This window comes from Onychomys torridus, chromosome 7 (assembly GCF_903995425.1).
Source record: "Onychomys torridus chromosome 7, mOncTor1.1, whole genome shotgun sequence".
Classification (NCBI taxonomy): domain Eukaryota; kingdom Metazoa; phylum Chordata; class Mammalia; order Rodentia; family Cricetidae; genus Onychomys; species Onychomys torridus.
In genome coordinates this window covers 76,096,491-76,117,156 of record NC_050449.1, presented here as the reverse complement: position 1 = coordinate 76,117,156, position 20,666 = coordinate 76,096,491, and the positions used below count along the sequence as shown (strand labels likewise).

Below are 20,666 nucleotides of genomic sequence, written 5' to 3'. Positions count from 1 at the left end.
AGAAGCTTCTTCTTGTTGTAGACTGTAGTTAACACAGAGATCCACAACTGGACAATGTGCAGAGAGTTTTTGGAGCACTCAGCCTTAAATGGATGTCATCAACAAACACACACTCTTTAAAGCTCAGGGATCTATTCAGAAAAAAAGGCAAAAAGGCTGTGAAAAACAGAGGTGATGGATGACTCCAAGAAAATAACTTCTTCTAGACACAAGGCTGATGTACATATGAACTTACAGAGACTGTAAGTTACAGTATGCAAAAGACCTGCACAGGTTTAAGCCAGACAAAATCCCAGCACAGAGAAGGGGAAGTGGGCATAATTTCCCACCCATAACTAAGAGGCTGTTTGCAGTTGGTACCTGCTGGGAGAAAGAACAAACACTTTTCTTCAACAAAGTATATGAAACTAGGTATATTAATATACCTCAGGGCAGGCCTCATGATCAAATCCGGAGTAGTTTGTCAATAAAATCAGAATTCATTATCTGTGCACGCACAAGATACAGAGGGGAGGGAGGGAGGGAGGGAGAGAGAGGATGGGGAGGGAGGGAGGGAGGGAGAGAGAAAGAGAGAGAGAGTGAGAGAGAGAGAGAGAGAGAGAGAGAGAGAGAGAGAGAGAGAGAGAGAGAGAGAAAGAACATACTTTGGTCTGTCTTTATTTTTATTTTTTTTTAAGAAAGAGAGAATATAAAGTTAGGTAGATGTTGGGGTTAGGATCTAGGAGGACTTGGGGGAGGGTAAAGAATATAATCAAAATATATTGTAGGAAAATTTTAGAAAGAAAGATCTAGACTGATGAAATGGAAAACATTTTTGTATGGAACATAAACAATTTTTTCTTGATATGCAGCTCAGATTTTATCTATTTCTGAACAACTGGACACATAAATAAATGCAAGACATAACAATTATTCTTGGAAGTAAAAATTCAACATCAGCTGGTTTTTGTTCATTTTATTTTCAATATATAAATTGTCAGTATACAAAAGTGTGTTTTAATACATTTATTTCTCACAGTATTTCTCAGAGTGTTTTGGAAACTAGAGCGTGAACATAAGCATTCTGTGGATTATGTTCAAAAAGCAGCAGATTTTATAGAGAATCAGTATACCATACAACATGTATGTTGAGGACAGAAATAAGCATTATAAAATGTACAAAAACAGATTTGGAAATACAAATACAGTATGCTTTAGTTGGATTTTAAAGATGCTTTTTTTTCTTCTCTTTCCCTTTTACCTCAAAAGTAATGAACACTTTCGAAGCTGCGTGTATTGTTGCACTTTTGATTTTCTGTTGCACAGTTAATGAGCCTGGGAGTCTGGATAACTGGTCATCAATTTGGCCTTCCCATTCTTTTGTTTCTTCTTCTTTGATTAGTAAAGGTTTTCCCAGAGTTTGGCCAACAAGGTCACAGACTTCTTGAGCTTTGCGCCACGCATTCTCAACAGCAACAAGACAGGCTTGCCGCCTTAGGGATTGAAAGTAGAGATGGATGTGACATCAAAGGAGCCGCCACACTCAATAGTTTTACTTAGGATGCATAATATAAAGATGTGCTCAACTTACCGAAGATTCTCAACAGAACCTGGAGTGTGATAGAACTCAGGTGGGTTGATGACAACAGAGCTGTCTAGCTTTTCAACCAGAAAGTTACAAATATTTTGCATTTTCCCAAATTCAGTAAATGTAATGCAGACCTGTAAGTGAAATGACACTTGAAGTTATTGTCATGTCTCATGGAGTTTTAAAACTTTGTCTAAATCTGAGTATAAAAAGTAAAGCCAAGCTGGTGTGGTGGTGCACACCTTTAATCTCAGCACTTGGGGGACAGAATCAAGTAGATCTCTGTGAGTTCAAGACCAACCTGGTCTACAAAGCAAGTTTCAGGTCTGACAGGGCTACACAACAAGTCCCTGTCTCAAACAGATAAACAGATAGGAAGGAAGGAAGGAAGGGAAGGAGGGAGGGAGGGAGGGAAAAGGGGGGGAAGGGGAGAGAAGGGAAAGGGAAAGGAAAGCCAGATTATAAGGTTCTTTTATAGTAACAAATAACAAATACACCAGGTAAGAAAAAAACCATTTAATGCTTATAGCTATAATATTTTCTTATTAAAGACTTGTGACTATGAAATTTAAAATCTGATATTAACTTGAATATTTAAAAATATTTTTAACACATTTTAAAATGCATTTTTACTCTTTCTTTCAGCTTCATTATTTGGCTAATTTCTAATCCTGATACCATTCTGTCTTCTTAGTCTAATTTATTCAATTAGATTCTGATTGGTAGTGAGGATGTCACCCTTTACTGATACCACTGAGGTGTGTGTCCCCTTCCAGTGTTCTTACTGCATACAGAAGTGAATCTATTTTCCTATGCATGCACTTTTAAACAGAGAGCAGCAGTCTCATTTCAGCAAAACTTGAAAGCTGTGTCTTTTCAGCTTTTAATGGAAGACCAACTCTTTTCTATTAGAGGGCCTTTCACAATCTCAAGCTGTCAAAATGAATACGCACAGGTTGTAGAGGAGCAGGAGGAACTGAAGAGGGGCGGACCTCATACAGCACGGACAGCAGTGTTTCATCATGAATGTTAGTCAAGGAAGAGCAGTGCTCCATCTGGTTTTAGTAAATACCGGTCAGAGCAACAGATAAGGGAACAAAGATTCATTGGGTCACTTTAAATTACAAGATTGGGAAAGTCCAAAGCCTGAAGTTTTCCCTTTTAGTAAGTCCGTATCTCCACTTCAGTATGTTATCAATGTTCTTTCAAAGGCCATTCTTTAAGATTTACTTTTACTTTATGTGTGTGGGAGTTTTGTCTACATGTGTGGTTGTATATCATGCATGTGCTGTGTCTGTGGAAGCCAGAAGAGGTCATTAGATACTTTGGAAGTGGAGTCACAGATGTTTGTTAGATGCTATGTGGGTGCTGCAAATTTGAACTGGCTTTTCTGGAAGAGCAGCTCCTAACCACTGAGCCATCGCTCCAAAAACCAGCCAGTCAATATCAAACCTTTGAAGTGACCAGGCTGACCTTCCCAGATCTGGGCTGGCTGGCAGCCTGGCCCTGATAGTACACTCTTCTGGAACTTCACTACGCTGGGCCTCTGTTTGGAGGCTGATGCATGGTTTAGGTCATCTGCTTATGGATCCTTCTGGACTCCTTCCTTTGACCAATGCCCAGGGCTGGCTGCTCCTGTTTCATCCATGAGAATGAGAGCACTCAACGTGGAGCCACATATATCCACATAAGGCCTGAGAAAAGTTAAAAAAATTCGGAACATGGAGTCAATTGCAGCTTCCTGGTGACCGTGGTCTCCCAGGTAGGCTCAGCAGCATATAGAGATGTGGCTGCTGGCTGCTGCCTGTGCCCGGGAGCCACCAACAGCACCATACACTAAGCTGAGCTGAGCAGCAGGTGACATAACAGTTTAAGATTTATCTCATGTGGTCAGAGAACACTGCAGATGCTCAGTGAAGATAGATCCAGATTGGGGAAAAAAGAAAAAAAAAAAAAAAACCTTTAAAATGGAATCCAAAAAATGTATTGCTTTGGGGAAGAGGTTATGCCTTTGTTTCCACAGGAAATAAAGGCTGTAGATTCATTCAAGGTTAAAGAGAATCAGGTTTGATTGGGGGAAGACCTTCTGAAAATCCTGGCTACAGACATAAAGAAATAAACCTAGTAAAATTACAAGATAGGTGACACGTATTTTACCTGCTCAAATATAAAAAAAAAAGAAATCATCTTTGGCTGGCTTGTGTACAATGCACAGTCCATACTTGTGTTAATGCATGTATATGTGTGTGTGTGTGTGTGTGTGTGTGTGTGTGTGTGTGTGTGTGTGTGTCTGTGTATGTATGTGTGTATATATATAGATGTATGTCTCTGTGTGTGTGTGTGTGTGTGTGTGTGTGTGTGTGTGTCTGTGTATGTATGTGTGTATATATATAGATGTATGTCTCTCTGTGTGTGTGTGTGTGTGTGTGTGTGTGTGTGTGTATGTGTGTGTGTGTGTGTTACCTTTGAAAGTTTGTGTGTTTTCAGAGCAAGGGAAACAGACACCAATGAAAACAGGTGGCTCAGGTGCTCAAGCCTCTCAGAATGCCTCTGTTGCAGTTTCTTCAGAGTTCTGCATCCAAAACAACTTCAAGGCTGCTGGCTGAGATGGTCCAGCCTCACAGACTACTCCAGCCAGGACTACAGATAAGCCTTGTGCTTTCCCACTGCACAGAGACTAGATAACAAATGATACAACTAACTCTCCCAGGACCTGACCATTATCCTAATTTCCTCGAGGTCCCCCAAAGATGCCATTTCCCCCAGTCAACAGGAAAAAGTCTAGAGAACATGATGCCCACATTCCTAAGAAGTGGGGTGAGTAGTTTTTAGTTGTTTGATGGATGTTCATTATCATTGTGGGGGTTGGTCACAAGTTGTTACTAGTCATGGTTAGGAAGAAAGCTAAACAAAGGGAATTAGATTCAGGGATCTCTTTCTGAAGGAAAAAAGGGGGAAATAGTATAGAAATCATGGGATAAAAGGGTGGATTATTTAGTCTACTTTTGAACAACCACCAGTCTCAAATTGGTATGGATTTTTGTATACTGATACAAATTTAAGGTTATTTTTGTTATTATATATATATTTTTTTCTAGTCTTGTTTGAGGTATTTTACCTATAAAACTCATTTAAATAGGCAATGTACTTTCAGTCCTTGAAAGCGATTTAGGATAATAAAGAAATACAGGTTAACAGTCATCTATGATAATCAAACTTATAGTCATGTTAAGTATGTTTTCAAGGTCATACAGAGATATATTTTAGACAGGTGATGCTCCTAGCATGAATCTCACTTGTGAAAAGGGAACCACCTTTGCCCAGTCACCAGGAAGTTAGAGGAAGTGATGTACCCAATGGAATCAAGACCAGAGACATTTATGGTCTTCTGGGTCAAAATCAGACACCAGTTCTCATGAGAAGGCAGAAGGGTGTGCCCCAGAGAAGCAGTGAGGGGCTAAATGTGTTCTGTGGGTTTTCTTTGTTGCCAGCAGGTTCATGGGGGAACATAGGCTTCCTGATGGCTTACTCAGACAGGAACTGGCCCCACAACATGTACTTTCTCCTTTGCCTTCCTTGAGCAGGTTTTAGTCCAACCCACAGAAGGTTTCACATGGGGAGGAGAGATGAATGAGCAAGTATTAAAGAAATACAGACCTAGACGACAAGAAAGACAGAGACACAGGATAGCTTCGGGAGGGCCCTGGGTCAATACCTAGTTAACTCAAGTTTTATTCCGAAGGGCTTTTTATACAATGCCCAGAGGTGAGGCAAAAGGCCTTCCCTTTTCAAGATCAAGGCACAATGTACAGCCAAGTGCAGACCCTTCAAAACACCTGGTAACCACACCTGTAGCCAAATCATCCCATTATGCAGCCCTGCTGGGTAGAGCAAGCCCAGGTTCTCTGACCCTGAGTAAGGTCTCACTAGACAGCCTCTATGGGCTCCCACAGGCAGGGCAGAAGAGATTCAGAATTCCAGGTCCCAAAGGGTCAAATCCCCTTAGGCCAGTTTTAATTAAGAGCTTCTTGGCCTGAGCAGTAAGGAAGAGGTTTTAAAATATAGCTGTTTAAAAACAGTCCTGGGGAGGGGGCTGTAAAGTTACAAAAGAGGTCAAGAGCTTTTCCCAACTTAATTTGCTTGTCTCAGAAGAAACAAAACAAATTGCTTCCCCCATACCAAAGCCAAGGTCACCGCAAGAACACAAAAACAAAAAAGGGGATGTCTTTAAAATGTCTTCAGAATCACCTGCATAGAGAAGTAAAATCAACTTGAGCAATCTAAATTAAAACATCAATAAATGAATCTATAAATTTGGTACAGTGTTGAGACATGTGTAGTGTTGAGGCAGGGGCAACATTCGCCACCTCACAACATCCCCAGAGATGGAGAAAATGGCTATGAAACATTATTGCTGGAGAGTCCCTTTTCAGTAAACCTGAGGCATGTATAAAAGGGCAGTAAGGCAGTCATTCAAATCCTGGGAGATGGTAAAGTGGAAACCCAAAGACCTTCAGTGGCCTGTGGCACATCCATCCTTGGATGGAGGGGTTTATGAGGGGCCAGGTGTCCTTAGTAGTCTCAAGGTAATAGGGTTAGGAGAAACATAGGGAAAGGCTTTCTGCTGATCTTGTCTGCTCTCCCACCCTGACTCCACTGCTTAAACTTGAGTGAGAGAGGCCTGAGTGTGGTGTACTGATCTAGCCTGGTCTGGCCAGGCCATTTGTTGGGATGCACATGGAGCTGATTGGGTCCCAGTTTTCATATCTGGGAAAAACAAAAGCAAGAAGCCTGGGAGGGAGAGCCACAGAACAGAAAGGAGGGCAAGACACCAACATCCTGGTCCTGTCCTGTGCCAGCACCTGATGATGACAAGGTTCCAGTTTCTGTTGGATCCCTGGGTCCCAGCAGCAGTTGGGGAAAGAGGCAGATGAAGGAAGGAGGTCAATGTAGAAGAGCCTGAGGAAGCTCTGGCAGTGAGGCTGCTGTTCGATTCCTGAAGAAGCCTTTGCTGGGCAGCTTGAGGCAGAAGGCGCTGACTTCAAGTGTTTGGGTTGGAAACTCTTGGCCCTCCTCTTGATGCAGCAGCTGATAACAGAACAATATCCCGCTGCCCATGGCAGTGCATCTCAAAGTACTGCTACCTATTTGCTCAAAGAAGCTGCTGACAGAAAGCGGGAAACACTCCCAGCACACATGCACTCCGGGTGCCACAGAGTGGGATGTAGTTGTCCAGGATGGCCCCAACACAGCTACCACACTTGGGTGCAAAGCAGCAGGCTTCTCCCTCTTTCTTACAAATGTTTCCATACGGGGAGCAGAAGTGTCAGCACCTCAGAGAAGTTCCAGGGTCTGAGCTCTTATTGGCTGTAGATGCAGAGGAAGTGCTCAGGGTGACGAGTCTTCCCCAGGATGGTCACAATTTGCTGGCCCTTTGGTAACCCTGGAGACCCCCAGCTTGTTCCAGTCACACTGAAGACTCTCCAGTATGCTGTGGAGCTGGCTCCTGGGCTTTAGAGGTCCTTGGAGGTGAGCTGTTCCAAGTTTTCCCCTGGGCCATGAACCCTCCTCCTTCTTTTAAATAATTAGATCTGTCCCATTACTTCACAAATCTCATTTAATTTTATTACTGGTTGCTCCTCAACTCCCAGGCCCTTGGCAGTTAACCAACCTGTCCCTGACTGACAGACCTGCCTCTTCCAGGAATATGCCATCTTTGGAGACTCCTTTAACTTGGCGCATTGTACATGCAGTTCCAGCCATTTCCTGCAAACTGTTTTACTCTATGTGGTGTTCTGTTATGTGGATAAAACCAGTTTGGCTGAAACATCCTTTTCTAGTTTGAGGCTATTATAACTAAAGATGCTTTTTCAAAGTGGTTGGAGATAATCTGAATTTCTGAATGTATTTTTGACTCAGTTTGCCAATTTCTATTTTTAAAAGCTGGCTAGGAGTTGGAATAGGATTGTAATAAATTTATGTATAACTCACTTTAGGGAGAACAAGAATCAATAATGTTGGGTCTTCCAAATCATAAACAAGATACATTTCTCCACTTACTTAGTTCTTTCTCTCAGAAATGTTTTATTGTTTTTAGCATATTTCATCAGCTGTATCCCTTGACATTTAAATTTATGTTTATTATTTCTAGTAGACTTTTTTTCCCATAACATTTTCTAGAGAGATGGTAGTGTTGCTCCTAAATAAAGTGTTTTATTTCTTCCTTCTCAGTTTGGATATTTTTATCCTTGTCTGTCTTCCAAAGAATGAGCTGGGAAGTATTATACCTTTTTCAGTTTCTGGAAAGGTCTACACTGTTGGAATGATGTCTTTCTTAAAATTACTTATACACTTTTCAATTTCCTTTCAATTTCTTCTTTAATACATGAGTTACTGAAAAGCATAGTACTGAAATTCCAAATATTTGCAGGCTCTTGCAGAGAACTTTCTTTCTGTTGGTTTCCTCTATGGCCGGAGAATGTACTGTGCATGTTTCAATTTTGCTTAAGGCTACTGGCCCAGAACATACCTGTCTTGGAAAACGCTCTAGATGAAGGCATGGGCGCATGGTTTGGGGACTAAGTGATCTATAAATGTCAAGCAGGTCAGGCTGGCTGACAGTATTAGTCAAATACTTCTATTTTTGCTGGTTTCTTCTTGGGTTGGCTAATCTTGATTGTCAACCAGACTCCATCTGGAATCAGCTAAAAGCCAAGCTGGACAGGATGAAAGAGGCTTTTGTTCTTTGTCTGCTCGCCCTCACCCTTGCTGGTGAGTCCGTTCCTTCACCAGCATTAGAACCTCCTTCTCTAGGATTCTAATGTAGACTGAGGACCACTGGAGACACCCAGCCTCGTGGACTGAGCAACTACCAGATTGTTGGCCTTTCTACTGGGAGACTAGCTGGACCACAGCCTGTAAGCTATTGTCCTACTAAAACCATAGTATTCCACCATCTTTAGTATTCCGAAGCTTCGCATAGTATTAGAAGTGGACTAAGCATGTATTGCCATGGTGATACACTGACAACTGGAGATACTCCAATGGCAACCATGTACTGGAATGTACAGTACAGTGTTTCTATGTATATAAGTGCTTTCTTAAGAAATCAGAATACTGAACACCAAAAAGGCAGCTACAGTGGAAGGAAGAGCAGAGTTTAGACAATTCTCACAGCCAGGACTCTTGCTGAACTGGTAACTTTAGTCTTAAAACAACTCAGTGATCTGAAAAACCCTCCAGCTTTCCATCCCTTGTTTAGTTTTGGAACAATCTCTTCCCCTGAGCTCTTGGTGAGCCTTTATAATAATAAACCTAAGTATAATCAGGAGTGCTGGGCTGGGGCTGTAATCCCAGCACTCAGAAAGCTGACACAGGAAGAACATAAATTTGAGGCTAGTGTGAGCTACATTTTTAGACCCTGCCTAAAAAATAAACAAAAACAAAATATCTGCCCTCCTAACTAGGATTACCTTCGCCTATATTCATTACAACCTGAATTCCTAGGAGGTGAGACCCTTAGAGGGATCTCCTACCCCACTAACATCAAACCTCTAATTTAGATCCCTGCCTGACTACTTCATTCCATCAAGATAATCTATGTCAAATGAATGCCTAAGCCCACAATGAATAATTATAAATTTCCTGGAGATAGTTAAATCTTAGATGAGCAATCACCAAGCTAATGAATATGACTGTTTATTGTTGAAATTCCTATCCCAGGGGACAAGGAGTCACCTTTCCAATGTCCATTTTGTCCTGCTACTCTGATCTTAACGCTTCACCTCTGGGAAGTAGGAGCCCCAGTGATCTAACCTTAATATTGATGCTAGGAAGCACTAACACACTGACAGGAGAGCGCCCGGTGCTGCCGGAGGTGTTTTCTACCTCTAGAGAGGAAGTCTCTCTGGAAGACAAGATTCGATTCTAACTAGGTCATCTTTGTCCCTGTGACAAGGTGGCAGCTGGACTAAGTGTCTACATGAAAGTCAGAAACAGCTGTCTTACACTACTAGACATACTGTGATATGATCCCTGACCGCCCGCCCTCAGAGTGAGGGCACAGCATGCCGAGACCTCAGTCAGCAAGGACTGAACATTCGGAAAACAGTGTGCTGCTTATGTGGAGAAAGACTGCATGATTTAAAATTTAAATATTTTATCACAGTGACCGTGGAATTGTGTTGAGAAACAAAAGAATGTTTTAAAAGTGTCTCAATCCTTTATAGCTTTTTCATGTAATTTTTAATCTAAGGAAAATTTCTTTTCAGACACATATTCTCAGAACAATTTTGAGAAAAAGCGTTTTTGATCATCACCATAAGAATCATTACTCTGGTAAGTTTCAGTGGAAGAATAACCCTGAATTGCAGTTGTCCCACAGTCAAGGTGCTTCCATCACTCAGTGCATACCTCGGCTTCCATGTGATAAGCGTTTTCTACTCTTCTAATGTCCTTTGTGACGGCGACATTTTCTGCCTGAAACAGAAAGTAGCACAGTAAAGTTACTAAGCCTTTGCCTATTGAATTCAGTCGCTTCTGCCCGACAATTAAGAAGCCTGAGTTTGAAATAGGAAGACACACAGTATACAAAAGATGAGCTGCCTGCCTTGATGTTTTAAACTTCCTTAAAACTGCCATAAAATCGATCTAAAGCCTACAAATACTTGTTCAAAAAATTGATCCATTTTCACTTCAGGTTTTAGTTACTTCACTTGTATAGAAGGTATGAACTGACTTGACAAAGCACCTATCACGGGTACCTTTGGGTAAGTTACTCAGTATATTTTGAGCTTTTGCTTCCACATGTATAAAATCAGGTCAATAGACGTACCACATGATGACTAGAATGATTTAAAATCAAGTTGTATGTAAAGTTCTTGGATAGAGCAGAAGTAGACCCCATAATATTACCAGATAGAATTCTACTTTCCCTGCCACAATGTACTTCTCAAACTATGAGCCAAGGGGAGGGAGGGAGGGAGGGAGGGAGGGAGGGAGGGAGGGAGGGAGAGAGAGAGAGAGAGAGATCCCACAACCAACAAATATACTTACATGACCATGATTGTCCCTGAATCTTTCCACAGATATGAAAGGAAGCTAAACATTGAGTTCTATCATATAGGAAGTAAGTCCTGAGTGAATGAGTATGGTTTGACATGGGAATAGCCATGTAAGCCCCCCCCCCCCAATGCCTCAGCCCTATGGGGGTGACAAAGCCTTCTTCCAGTTGGAATACTGACAGTGTGTGCAAAAAATGGCCACTTTACTTTCAAAACACACACACACACACACACACACACACACACACACACACACTCTTACACCCTAGAGACTGTTCCTCTGAGAGTAACTAAACCTACCTCCTTCTTCAGCTATATACAACAGCCCCACCTCCCCATTCTACTGCCTATAAGAAACACACTGAGCTTCCAGGGCGCTGCAGCTTCTCTACTGGAGAGCAGAGTCTGTCTGGGTCCTTGTGTATGTCATTTCTTCATTCCCTTTCTGCCTTGGTTAGGTAAATCCCTGGAGCCGTGCAGAGCATAGCATCTTTTGATGCTTACAGTCCTAGGTCAGAATCAGTGTTCATTCTGTTTCCATTCTCCTCCTTCACCAGTGAGAAGGAAGATTTGCTCAACACCAGTACACATGCACAGCAGTTTCAGAACTAGTATACCCGGGAAAACAGACTTATCCATCAGAGCATGAGGTTTCTGTACCTTTATCTTTACTCTTATAGTTCCCAGTTAAAACACTACTTCCCAGTTTCTTAGGACATGCCTTTCCCCACTTCCTTTAACACAGCTGTGTTCTTTGTTTATAACAGATTGGGCTCATTTATCACAGTCTCCAGTTTGTCCTGGGACTAATGTCTGACAGCCTGTTTGGTACCTTTCCTCCCCTAGCTTACAAATGTAATGCAGAAGGCTGTGTATCAACCACTGCAGCAGAGTGAAGAGCTGTTCTTCCACACTAAAGGCTCTCCTGTGCAGCCCCTTGAAAATCAACCACTTAGTTGTCTCCACAGGCTTGTCTTTTCTGAATGTCGTAGGAATGGAATAATGAAACATTTGTCTTCTTGGTCTGGCTTTTACTGACCAATATGCACCTAAATGACTACATTTTGGCTACACTATAAGTTAGAGGCCAGGAATATTGTTAAACACCCTACAATAAATACAAGGTTAATCCAACAAAAGGGAATTCTCTAGCTCACAATGTCAGCAGTGCTATGCTGACAAATCTACCACGCCAGCCTACTTCAGAGGCTTTCCTTACTATGTCACAATTCTGTTTCCACATACATATAAAAGGCAGGTTTTTGTTTTGTTTGTTTGTTTGTTTTTTGAGACAGGGTTTCTCTGTGTAGTTTTGGTGCTTGTCCTGGATCTCACTCTGTATACCAGGCTGGCCTCAAACTCACAGAGATCCACCTGGCTCTGCCTCCCCAGTGCTGGGATTAAAGGTGTGCACCACCACCGCTCTGCAAAAGGCAGACTTTTAAAACAAACTGTTCAACACAAGAATAGCTATTTAAATACTATGAAAAAGGTCATAGGCTCAGTAGCCATTAAAAAGCTATATAAGAATAAACTTAAAAAGTGAAAACCTACAACTATACAGAAAAAAATGTGAATAAACTTACGATGACACAATATTATAAAATCAGCAATTATCCTGAAATATATATGCTCAATAGCAAATATAAAGGGAAGTTCTACTTGTTCTGTAGACGTTTCTACCATCTAGAACTACAGACCCCATCTCCATGTTCTCACTTAACATGCCCTGTTCCCTGCATGCAGGAAATCTTTCCAGTACGTAGCAATGAGGAGAGAACATGGCCTCAAAGGTTTTACAAAGATGTAATAACTTAAACAGTGTGGATAATATAGGAGTACCATAAGGACCTGATGTTTTACTCTAGATTTGGGTCAAAATACCTTAAGAATGCAAAACACCAATGCCTTGGACTATTTCAGAACTGTAGGCAGTATGGAATCCTCACATCATAGCGTGTGATTCAAGTGAACCTTGAGAGACCTCAACCATTTTGGAGTCCCACATTTGCTTACCACAGACATGCAAATATCAAAATGTAAGTTAATTTGTCTGTAGCATCCCTCTTGCCACAAACAGAAGCTTAGGTTGTCCATTCAGGCTTTACTTCTACATTTATTTCTGTGTACAAGTGTGTTGCTCACATATGAGTCTGTGCGCAGTGGGTGTGCTTGGTGCCCATAGAGTTTAGAAGAGGTCATCTGATCTCCTGAAACTGGAGTTACAGGGCTGTCAGCTGCTATGTGTGTACTAGGAATCGAACAAAGACCCTTGGCAAAGAGCAACTTTTAAAAAGTGCTTAACGAAAAGCAAAGTGCTCTTAACCACTGAACCATGTCTCCAGCCCACAGGACTTTCTTTTTCTAATGTGGTTACAATAAAACTGTGGCTGTCTCTTAAGATGACTTATCGTCATGTGAGGTAAGGCTCGGGATGGATGCAGCATTTCGAGTCACACAGGAAGATACCAGGAAAGCGAGGGGACTAACCACATAAATCCTGACTAGCCACAAAACAACCTGACTTTTCAGTTATGTGAAACTGAGGTTTTCATTTTTGAAGGTACATTGAGATCATTTTGCAAAGTTAAGACTGACTAACAAGGGTTATCAGGCACAACTACTTACCTAGTTAAAAGAAAATGAAACTTGTTATTTTACCAAAATAAACTCCAAGAATAGAGTATTTATGGACTATCGAGGATCTCTAAGGATTCCAGGATGTGTCATTTAATAGTCACATTGCCTTACAACCATGGACCGAATAAACAGTGCATTAACGGTAGAAAACATACAAAAAAGATTAATGAACTTGGCTAAATAAACTGTCAAAACTTTGAAAGATTAGAACTATGTAAGTTATATAACCAAGATGAAGACTTGTTTTTGTAATATATGACAGCCACAAGTTATTGGTAATCTTAAAATGCAGAAAAGGTAAAGGACAAATGGGCAAAATATTATGAACTAAAAATTTATATGGAAAAAGCTTAACGTCCATTGTTAAAAGGGAAACTATCACTTCTTCGGACTTCACGAATTTGAGAAGTCACAGAAGAAAAGAAAGGCTGCTGTGCCAAGTGGGGAAGGTATAAACTAATCTCCCCAAGTTTTCATAAGCCTTCATAGACACAAACACATACATGTGCCAATATGTAGCATGTGTTTTTTTATCATGAAAAATAGCAAATGAATATGCCAAACTATTCCTACCATTCCTTATGTTAATTTGGGTATGGCCAGAAGCAGATTTGGAAGCAACGTTTGGATTAGTTCATTTTGAAGGTAATTCCAAAAAAAAAAAAAAAAAAAGGTGGGTTGTGGAGAGCAAGACAGAAGGGAACCAAGAGTTTGGGTTGTGAAGCAAATTACCATTGGGGACAACTCAAATTAACCCTGCAGAGAAAAACTCTGCAGCCGGGTCAGAAACTCTTAATTACTCCACTTAACAAGTAAAGAAGTTTGGGGGGTCTCCTGTCACTCAGCCCAGTTCTTTATTACCTTAACTTGAAGACTGTTCAGGGTGGGGCAGAAAAATATAATTTCCTGGTATTAATGCACTAATGCATGACCCCCTTTGCAGGAAGTTTTCAGAGCCTGGCCAGGCAATTAATTCACATATAATGGCAGACAGGTGTTGGGCCAGCAAGCATATAAAAGGAGATTATTAACATCACCTGCTATGTCCCCTCTCTGACCCCTCCATCATCTATTGACAAGAGAATAAAGTAATAACATCCTGTAACAGTTAAAAGCATGGGTCAAGGTCTTGGTTGGCATCTAAACTTGTCATTTCTTAGCTGTGGGCAAGCTACCTGCCAGTAGTCACTCTGGTCCTGAGAATTCTCTTCCATAAAACAGCAATGTTAGTACATCACAGGGTAGGAATATTAAGTGAGACAGAATTGTATAAGATCTGTCAACAGCAAGTAGCTGTCTTAATTATAAAGAATATCAAGATACTCCAGTAGGACATTCGTGTTAGAATCTAAAATAACTCCTCAGGCTTGTATTTTGGGCACTTGTATCCAAGCTTGTGGTGCTATTTTGAAGCCTGTGGAGGCTGGCTAGCAAAGTAGGTCACTAGAGGTGGGAATAAGGTGGAGTGTGTTACAGGAAGATGTGCATGTGCCTGCATGTGTGCATGCGAGCGTGCTCTCTCTCTCTCTCTCTCTCTCTCACACACACACACACACACACACACACACACACACACATACACACACACACACACACACACACATTCAGAGTTATACTGGCCCTGCTTCTGGTCCCTTTCATTCTGCTTCTTGCTCCGGGCCATGGGACTAGCTCCTGCTGCCATAGACTCAGCCTTCCCTGCCACCAAGGCTCCCCTGCCATCATGGTGAGACCTCTGAAACTGTGAACCAAAATAAATTCTTCCTCTTTCATGTTGCTTCTGTCTGGTACAGTAGCACCAGTGAGAAAAAGTAAAGCTATACAGCCACACAATTCTACACTAGGTTTCCAGTTCTCTCCTTTAGTCTTCTCTCTTAAAATTCTCTCCCAGGCTGTCCTCTGTGTTCCAGCCACAGTGAATTACTTGGAGCACTGTTAACATATATGCCTGCTGCATTCTGATGTGGAACAGCAATGATTTCCTTCTGGCCAGTGCTTAGCATTTTAACTGAATGTCACGTCCTTTATGAAGCCTTTCTGGAATTCTTAAGGTAAAATCAATGTCATCTCTTCAATGTACCATCCACATATTTTCATGGCAGCATGACTCATACTATTCTATTCTGATCATAGGATTCCAGCAGCAAAGGGCTCAGGATTTATTATCTCTCTGTCTCAATCAAATCCTTCCTCTCAGAGCTTGGGGAATCCTAGGGAAGAGGAGGAAGCGGGAGCAGTGGGGGTGAAGGGGGGCTGGAGGACACCAGGAGGACAAAACTCATATGAATTCAGAGACTGAAGCAGCAACCACAGGGCCTACACAGGTCTGTACCAGGTCTTCTGCATACATACTTCAGCTTTTAGCTTAGTGTTTTTATGGGACTCCCGAATGTGTGAACGAGTGCGTCTCGGATTCCTGTGCCTTCTCTTGGAATTCTTTATTTGTCTGTTTTTGTTTTATCTTCTTATGCTTTATTTTTATATTACTTATACTTATATTTATGTTTGGCTGTCATCTCCTAGAAGCCTGTTCTCTCCTAATGAGAGAAGTGGAGGTAGGGAGGAACTGGGAGGAGTAGAGGACGGGAAACTGTAAAGAATCTATGTTTAATAAAAGGGGAAAAAAGAGCAAAACAGAATAAAATTAATATAGAAATCATATATTAATACACATTCATATATATTATAATTATATTTATAATACATAGTTCTGATTAATATATACATTTTAAAAAGAAATAGATACAGTTGCTTTTTAAAGCTTTTCTTGGAAGAAAAAAACTAAATGTACTTGTGTGATTGGTTCTTTGGAAGCTGTTGATAAGCCAGGTTTGGAGAAAAAAGATAAACAACTGTCTCTAAATATTTTGCCCTTCATATCATACACACACATACACACACACACACACACACACACACACACACACACACACACATACACACCATAATCTCTCCTCTTATTGCCTACCAACCCGCCCGAGGCATGTATAGTTATTGAAAATAATACAATTATGAGTAGGCAAATACTGGAGTTTACAGTCTAAGTTTATATATATATTAAAATAGAAAACAAATTATTCACTCTAATCTGCAATGCTTGTATGCTCCAATCATATATTAAAACCTAGTCACTACTGTGAGGGCATAAAATGGTCTTTGAGATTAGATGATGAGGGTGGAGCCTGGTGGATGGAATTAGTATCCTTATTAAGAAGAGGCCCCAGGGAGTTGCCTTGTCCTTCTATCACTAAGGACACAGGGCGAAGGCGCCACCTATGTACCATGAACTGAATCTTCACCAGACCAAACCACAGCTGTTGGTGCCTTAGCCTTCCTCCAGGGCTACAAACACTGAATTTCTGTTGTCCAGGAGCTACTCAGAGGGTGACACCTCAGTGTAGCAGCCCCTGAAGTAAGGCCATACTAGGTTAAGTGCCCCATAAATCTGAACAGTGTTAGGGAGTACTTAATAAATGTTTCTAAACACTATTTAGAACTTCACAACATTTTCCCTTTAAAACAATGCTAAAACTGACTGCTGTATCTTCCTACAAATTCATAAATTCATGATCTACAAGTAATAGAGCTAATAACTTATGCATTATTTCATTCTTTTACTCAGTTGAAAGCTTTTTTCATTACATGCATTATGTATATGGGCATCACTGAAATGGCAATCATTCTGAGAGATAAATACATCAAGAATTAGAATAGACTGACACGCTTCATTTGAAGTACAGAGTGGAGTATTGTATAACAGGGATTAGTGTTGAATGCCAAGAATATGATTTTGGTCTGGTTCTTTAAAAACAAAGTAGAAGTCATCTAGACTAAGAAGGAAGAGAATTTAGGAAATACGGATGAGAAAGTCAGGTTCTATCCCTTAAGCAAATGTTGAGGTTGGGAAGGGCTCTTTAATCGGAGGAGTGTATATTTACAAGCCCATATTTCAAAGTTTAAAATGTATAATATTATAAGGACTTGGTGAAGAACAAATTTACCCTGAGAAGCACTATGAATGATTTTTATACCATCTGTTGAGCAAGCTGTCTGTATGAGTGCTTTCCTCCATTAGCAAAGACAAATTTGGGAAATTACAGTCCTCCTGTACCTTGCCTTGAGCAATAACTTTGACTGTAATTACTATATTTATTTTATTTTACATATTAGGAGTTAGAAACATGGGTTCAGATCATGTTCCATGTCAATGGCATAAAATGCTAACTACATTATTCAAACAGGACTACAGCAGGTTGTTTAGGAGATTTTTTTTTTTTTTTTTTTGCCCAGGTCATTTCAATTATTCCGGTTTTGAATGCAATACAAATATTCTTTTAAAATGCAACTTTGTTTTCTTTTAAAAATAAAGACCTGTTTTTCGAAGGTATGACATTTCTGGTACAGAAGCAAGATTGTGTTTCACTTTGAACAAATCAGAATTACCCCAGAAAACCACGGGTCCTGCGGGTAGGGTCCTGCTTTCTAGTGATAGCCCTCAGATAGATGATTGTCCGTGGCTTCCAAGTTTCTTTCATCGTTAAGTATCTGAAGTGTGGCAAAGTTGAAAGCAACCTCGATTGTGGTTTCAGGAATAGGATTTCAAATATCATCCTTTAAAGTTCAGAGCATTATTTTATCTCTCTAAATCTGGAAAATGGGATATTCAAACATGCATAACGGAGTTGCAGTGTGGAATAAGTAATGCTATTTCTGTTTTTGCCCCATTCCTTAAAGGGGGCTTAAGGTACTATCTAGTTAGTGATTTGTTTCATGGACGTGTCCAGGAAGAAAAAGCATTTCACCTATGATACCTACATATATTGACTTTTAAGAAAAGGCTAAAACTAAAAAAGTTGGGAAATTTGGGGTAGGTGATCACCATAAACCGGAAATGGACGCCAAATCTGCAATTACACGGAAGATCCCCTCCACAGGAACCTTTGATCGGAGCAAGCAGTTCAAGCTCCTCACCTGCCAATTTCAACATGCAGAATAAAAACAACTCCCCCAGAGGGGATTATGGGCCAACATTCTACTTAGGCAAGCATTTACAAGTAACTTTTCAAGAAAACATTTCAACGCTCTAAGCTTAAAAACCAAATCACTGAAGCAAATATGACCAGATTAAAAAACAAAAACAAAAAACCTATCCAATCTGCATTTGGGATTTCAAGTTCAGTGCGGCCAATGCCTGCTTTCTTTCATTTAGATTCGAGAAGGAAGGCTCAAGCATCCATTGCGCCCTGGAATGAATACTGGGGTTAACAAAGCATCCCCCACAGCTCCAGAGTCACCCTCTCTGCAACCCGCGTCCCCGGGAGGCTCACCTGCAGACCCTGCTGCTGGAGGCTCTGCGTGATGTAGTCCAGGCGGCGGCACACACTCTTCTTGGCCTCGGCTGCCGCCTCCTTGGTGCTGCTCACCCGCACCGCCACTTGCGCCCGGTCGGGGCTGGCGGACACCTCGGCCGAGCCGCTCACGTGAACCTCGCGGGCTCCAGGGTGGGCCTTGGCGACGTGGGGACGGCTGCCGACGGGCTGCGCCTCCAAGGCCGAGATCGAGTTGTTTTCCCGGCCCAGGTTAGCCCAGGGAACCAGTTCCATGAACACCCGCGACGGAGGGGCGGGTTGCAGCGACATAGCTGGGGCAGCTGCGTTGCCATAGCAATGCCCGCGGGCAGGCGGGGACTGACGCCGGGCTCCCGCGCGCCGCTGCTGAGCGCAGCGGGCGCAGAGGATGCCGGGATGGGAGCGGCGGAGCCGCCGAGTTCGGGGGTGCAGCTGCAGAGCGGAGGCGGGTCATCAAGTGGCCTCCGTTTCCGGAGTGTGTGACCCCCGCAGCCCTGTCTTCCCGGGTTTTATGGTGCAGGTTCGGCCTCCTAGTTTGTCAGGCTCCCATCGTCTTACCCGCAACTACTTGTTTTGATTCTTGAGATAAACCACGTTTTGCCAATGAGAGTTTGGACAGTGTGTGGTTCTTGGGGTCAGGTTTTCCAGGACAGTGTTATTTATTTATTTATTATTTCATTCTCAGCTGCTGTATGGTGATGAGAGACCCGTTGTATGTAGACCGTCGGCATATGGAAAACCCAAAATAAGGCATGGCTGGCTGTTGGTCATAGCTACAGTTTTGGGGATGATCGTCAAGTCTCAGATTCTAAAATGCTTGGAGTAATGCTGGTCTTCAGCACTGGCATTCAGCGTGGGTGATGACAGGCATGTCTTGAACTTGTCTGGTATACCTTCCTCTCCCCTTTTTGGAGATAGGGTCTCAGCCTGTAAACCTGGCTGGCCTGGAACTTACCGTGTTTATCAGACTGACCTCGAACAAGGTTTCCACCCATTTCTTGACAGACCTTTATAAGGAGAAGCTGAACTTTACCCCCTCAAGGCTCGCCATTATAGTACTCTCCCCGTTTCCCTCCCTGTTTTTCCTTTTCTCTCTTTTCACTCCTCCCCTCCTCCCCTTCTCCCTCTAGGGATGAAAAACTACCACACCTGGCCTATAGTCGTTTTCGTAATCACCAAGCTGTGTTCTTTGTGACCACAGCTGATCTGTTTACTACTAGGATTTTATTACCAGAATAGGGAGGAGAAAATTTGGGGGGAAAGTGTAGGAAGTAGTTTTCTTAAAAAAATATTTATATTTCACTTTATTGCCTAAGGTTGCTGGAGGACAAAAACCAGCAATGGATAAAAGCAGTTATTTTAGTGTATCAAGTTTCTTAATAAAGAAAAATGAAAAAAAAAAGAAAGTTTGAAACTTCGTCTGTGAAGGACAGTCTATGATAATGATCACACCATAGAGATGATGAACTTGTACCTAGAAGTAGTTTCTCATAGGAACTTGAAAAAGTCAACAATGAGATTTTTCCTCAACTTTTGAGAAAACTGGGTGTTTTTTTTAAAAAATAATTCAGTAATTCAGCTAGATTAGGCAGTAATCTCTTCGTTTGGTTCATCATTAGGTTAACATAATTGTTCAGTCTGATGTTTATTGTCAGAATACATAGTGTTATAATTTTAAAACTTTCTTCCATATACATATATGCAGATTTTACAACTCTAGACAATTAAAATATCTCATAAAATTGGAGGAATTTGGGGTTGGGGATTGAGCTCAGCAGTGGAGCACTTGCCTAGCAAGCGCAAGGCCCTGGGTTCAGTCCTCAGCTCCAGCAAAAAAAAAAAAAAAGAAAAAAGAAAAAAGAAAAAAAAATTGGAGGAATTTGTTTTTTCTTGTTGGTGAACCCCAGGGACCGAAAGGTCCTCAGGCTTGGAATCAAGTGCCTTTAATGAATGAATGATGTCACCGGCCAAAAAGAGAGAAAACAACAGAAGTTTTAAGTCTATTTAGAGGAGTATAAAACTTTCAAATTGGTAGAAAGATGATTAAGT

General features: G+C 41.5%; 1 protein-coding gene across 1 annotated transcript; it reads right to left on the bottom strand.

Annotated features, from left to right (window-relative positions):
- Nucleotides 1-940: 940 nt before the first annotated feature.
- On the bottom strand, nucleotides 941-19,009 carry Irak1bp1 (interleukin 1 receptor associated kinase 1 binding protein 1). Its single transcript, XM_036191631.1, has 4 exons — nucleotides 18,597-19,009; nucleotides 9,980-10,045; nucleotides 1,571-1,701; nucleotides 941-1,472 (listed from the first exon to the last, which is right to left on the bottom strand). The coding sequence occupies exons 1-4, from the start codon at nucleotides 18,906-18,908 to the stop codon at nucleotides 1,205-1,207; spliced, it is 777 nt and encodes a 258-aa protein (XP_036047524.1). The 5' UTR covers nucleotides 18,909-19,009; the 3' UTR covers nucleotides 941-1,204.
- Nucleotides 19,010-20,666: the final 1,657 nt, after the last annotated feature.

What these genes read in the sequence shown, in the direction of transcription:
- Irak1bp1 (XM_036191631.1), bottom strand. Translation starts at nt 18,908, where the DNA reads ATGTCGCTGCAACCCGCCCCTCCGTCGCGGGTGTTCATGGAACTGGTT. An exon ending in TCCAGCAGCAGGGTCTGCAG is followed by an intron (nt 10,046 to 18,596) that starts GTGAGCCTCCCG and finishes TTTCTGTTTCAG; the next exon opens with GCAGAAAATGTCGCCGTCAC. An exon ending in CTTATCACATGGAAGCCGAG is followed by an intron (nt 1,702 to 9,979) that starts GTATGCACTGAG and finishes TTTCACTTACAG; the next exon opens with GTCTGCATTACATTTACTGA.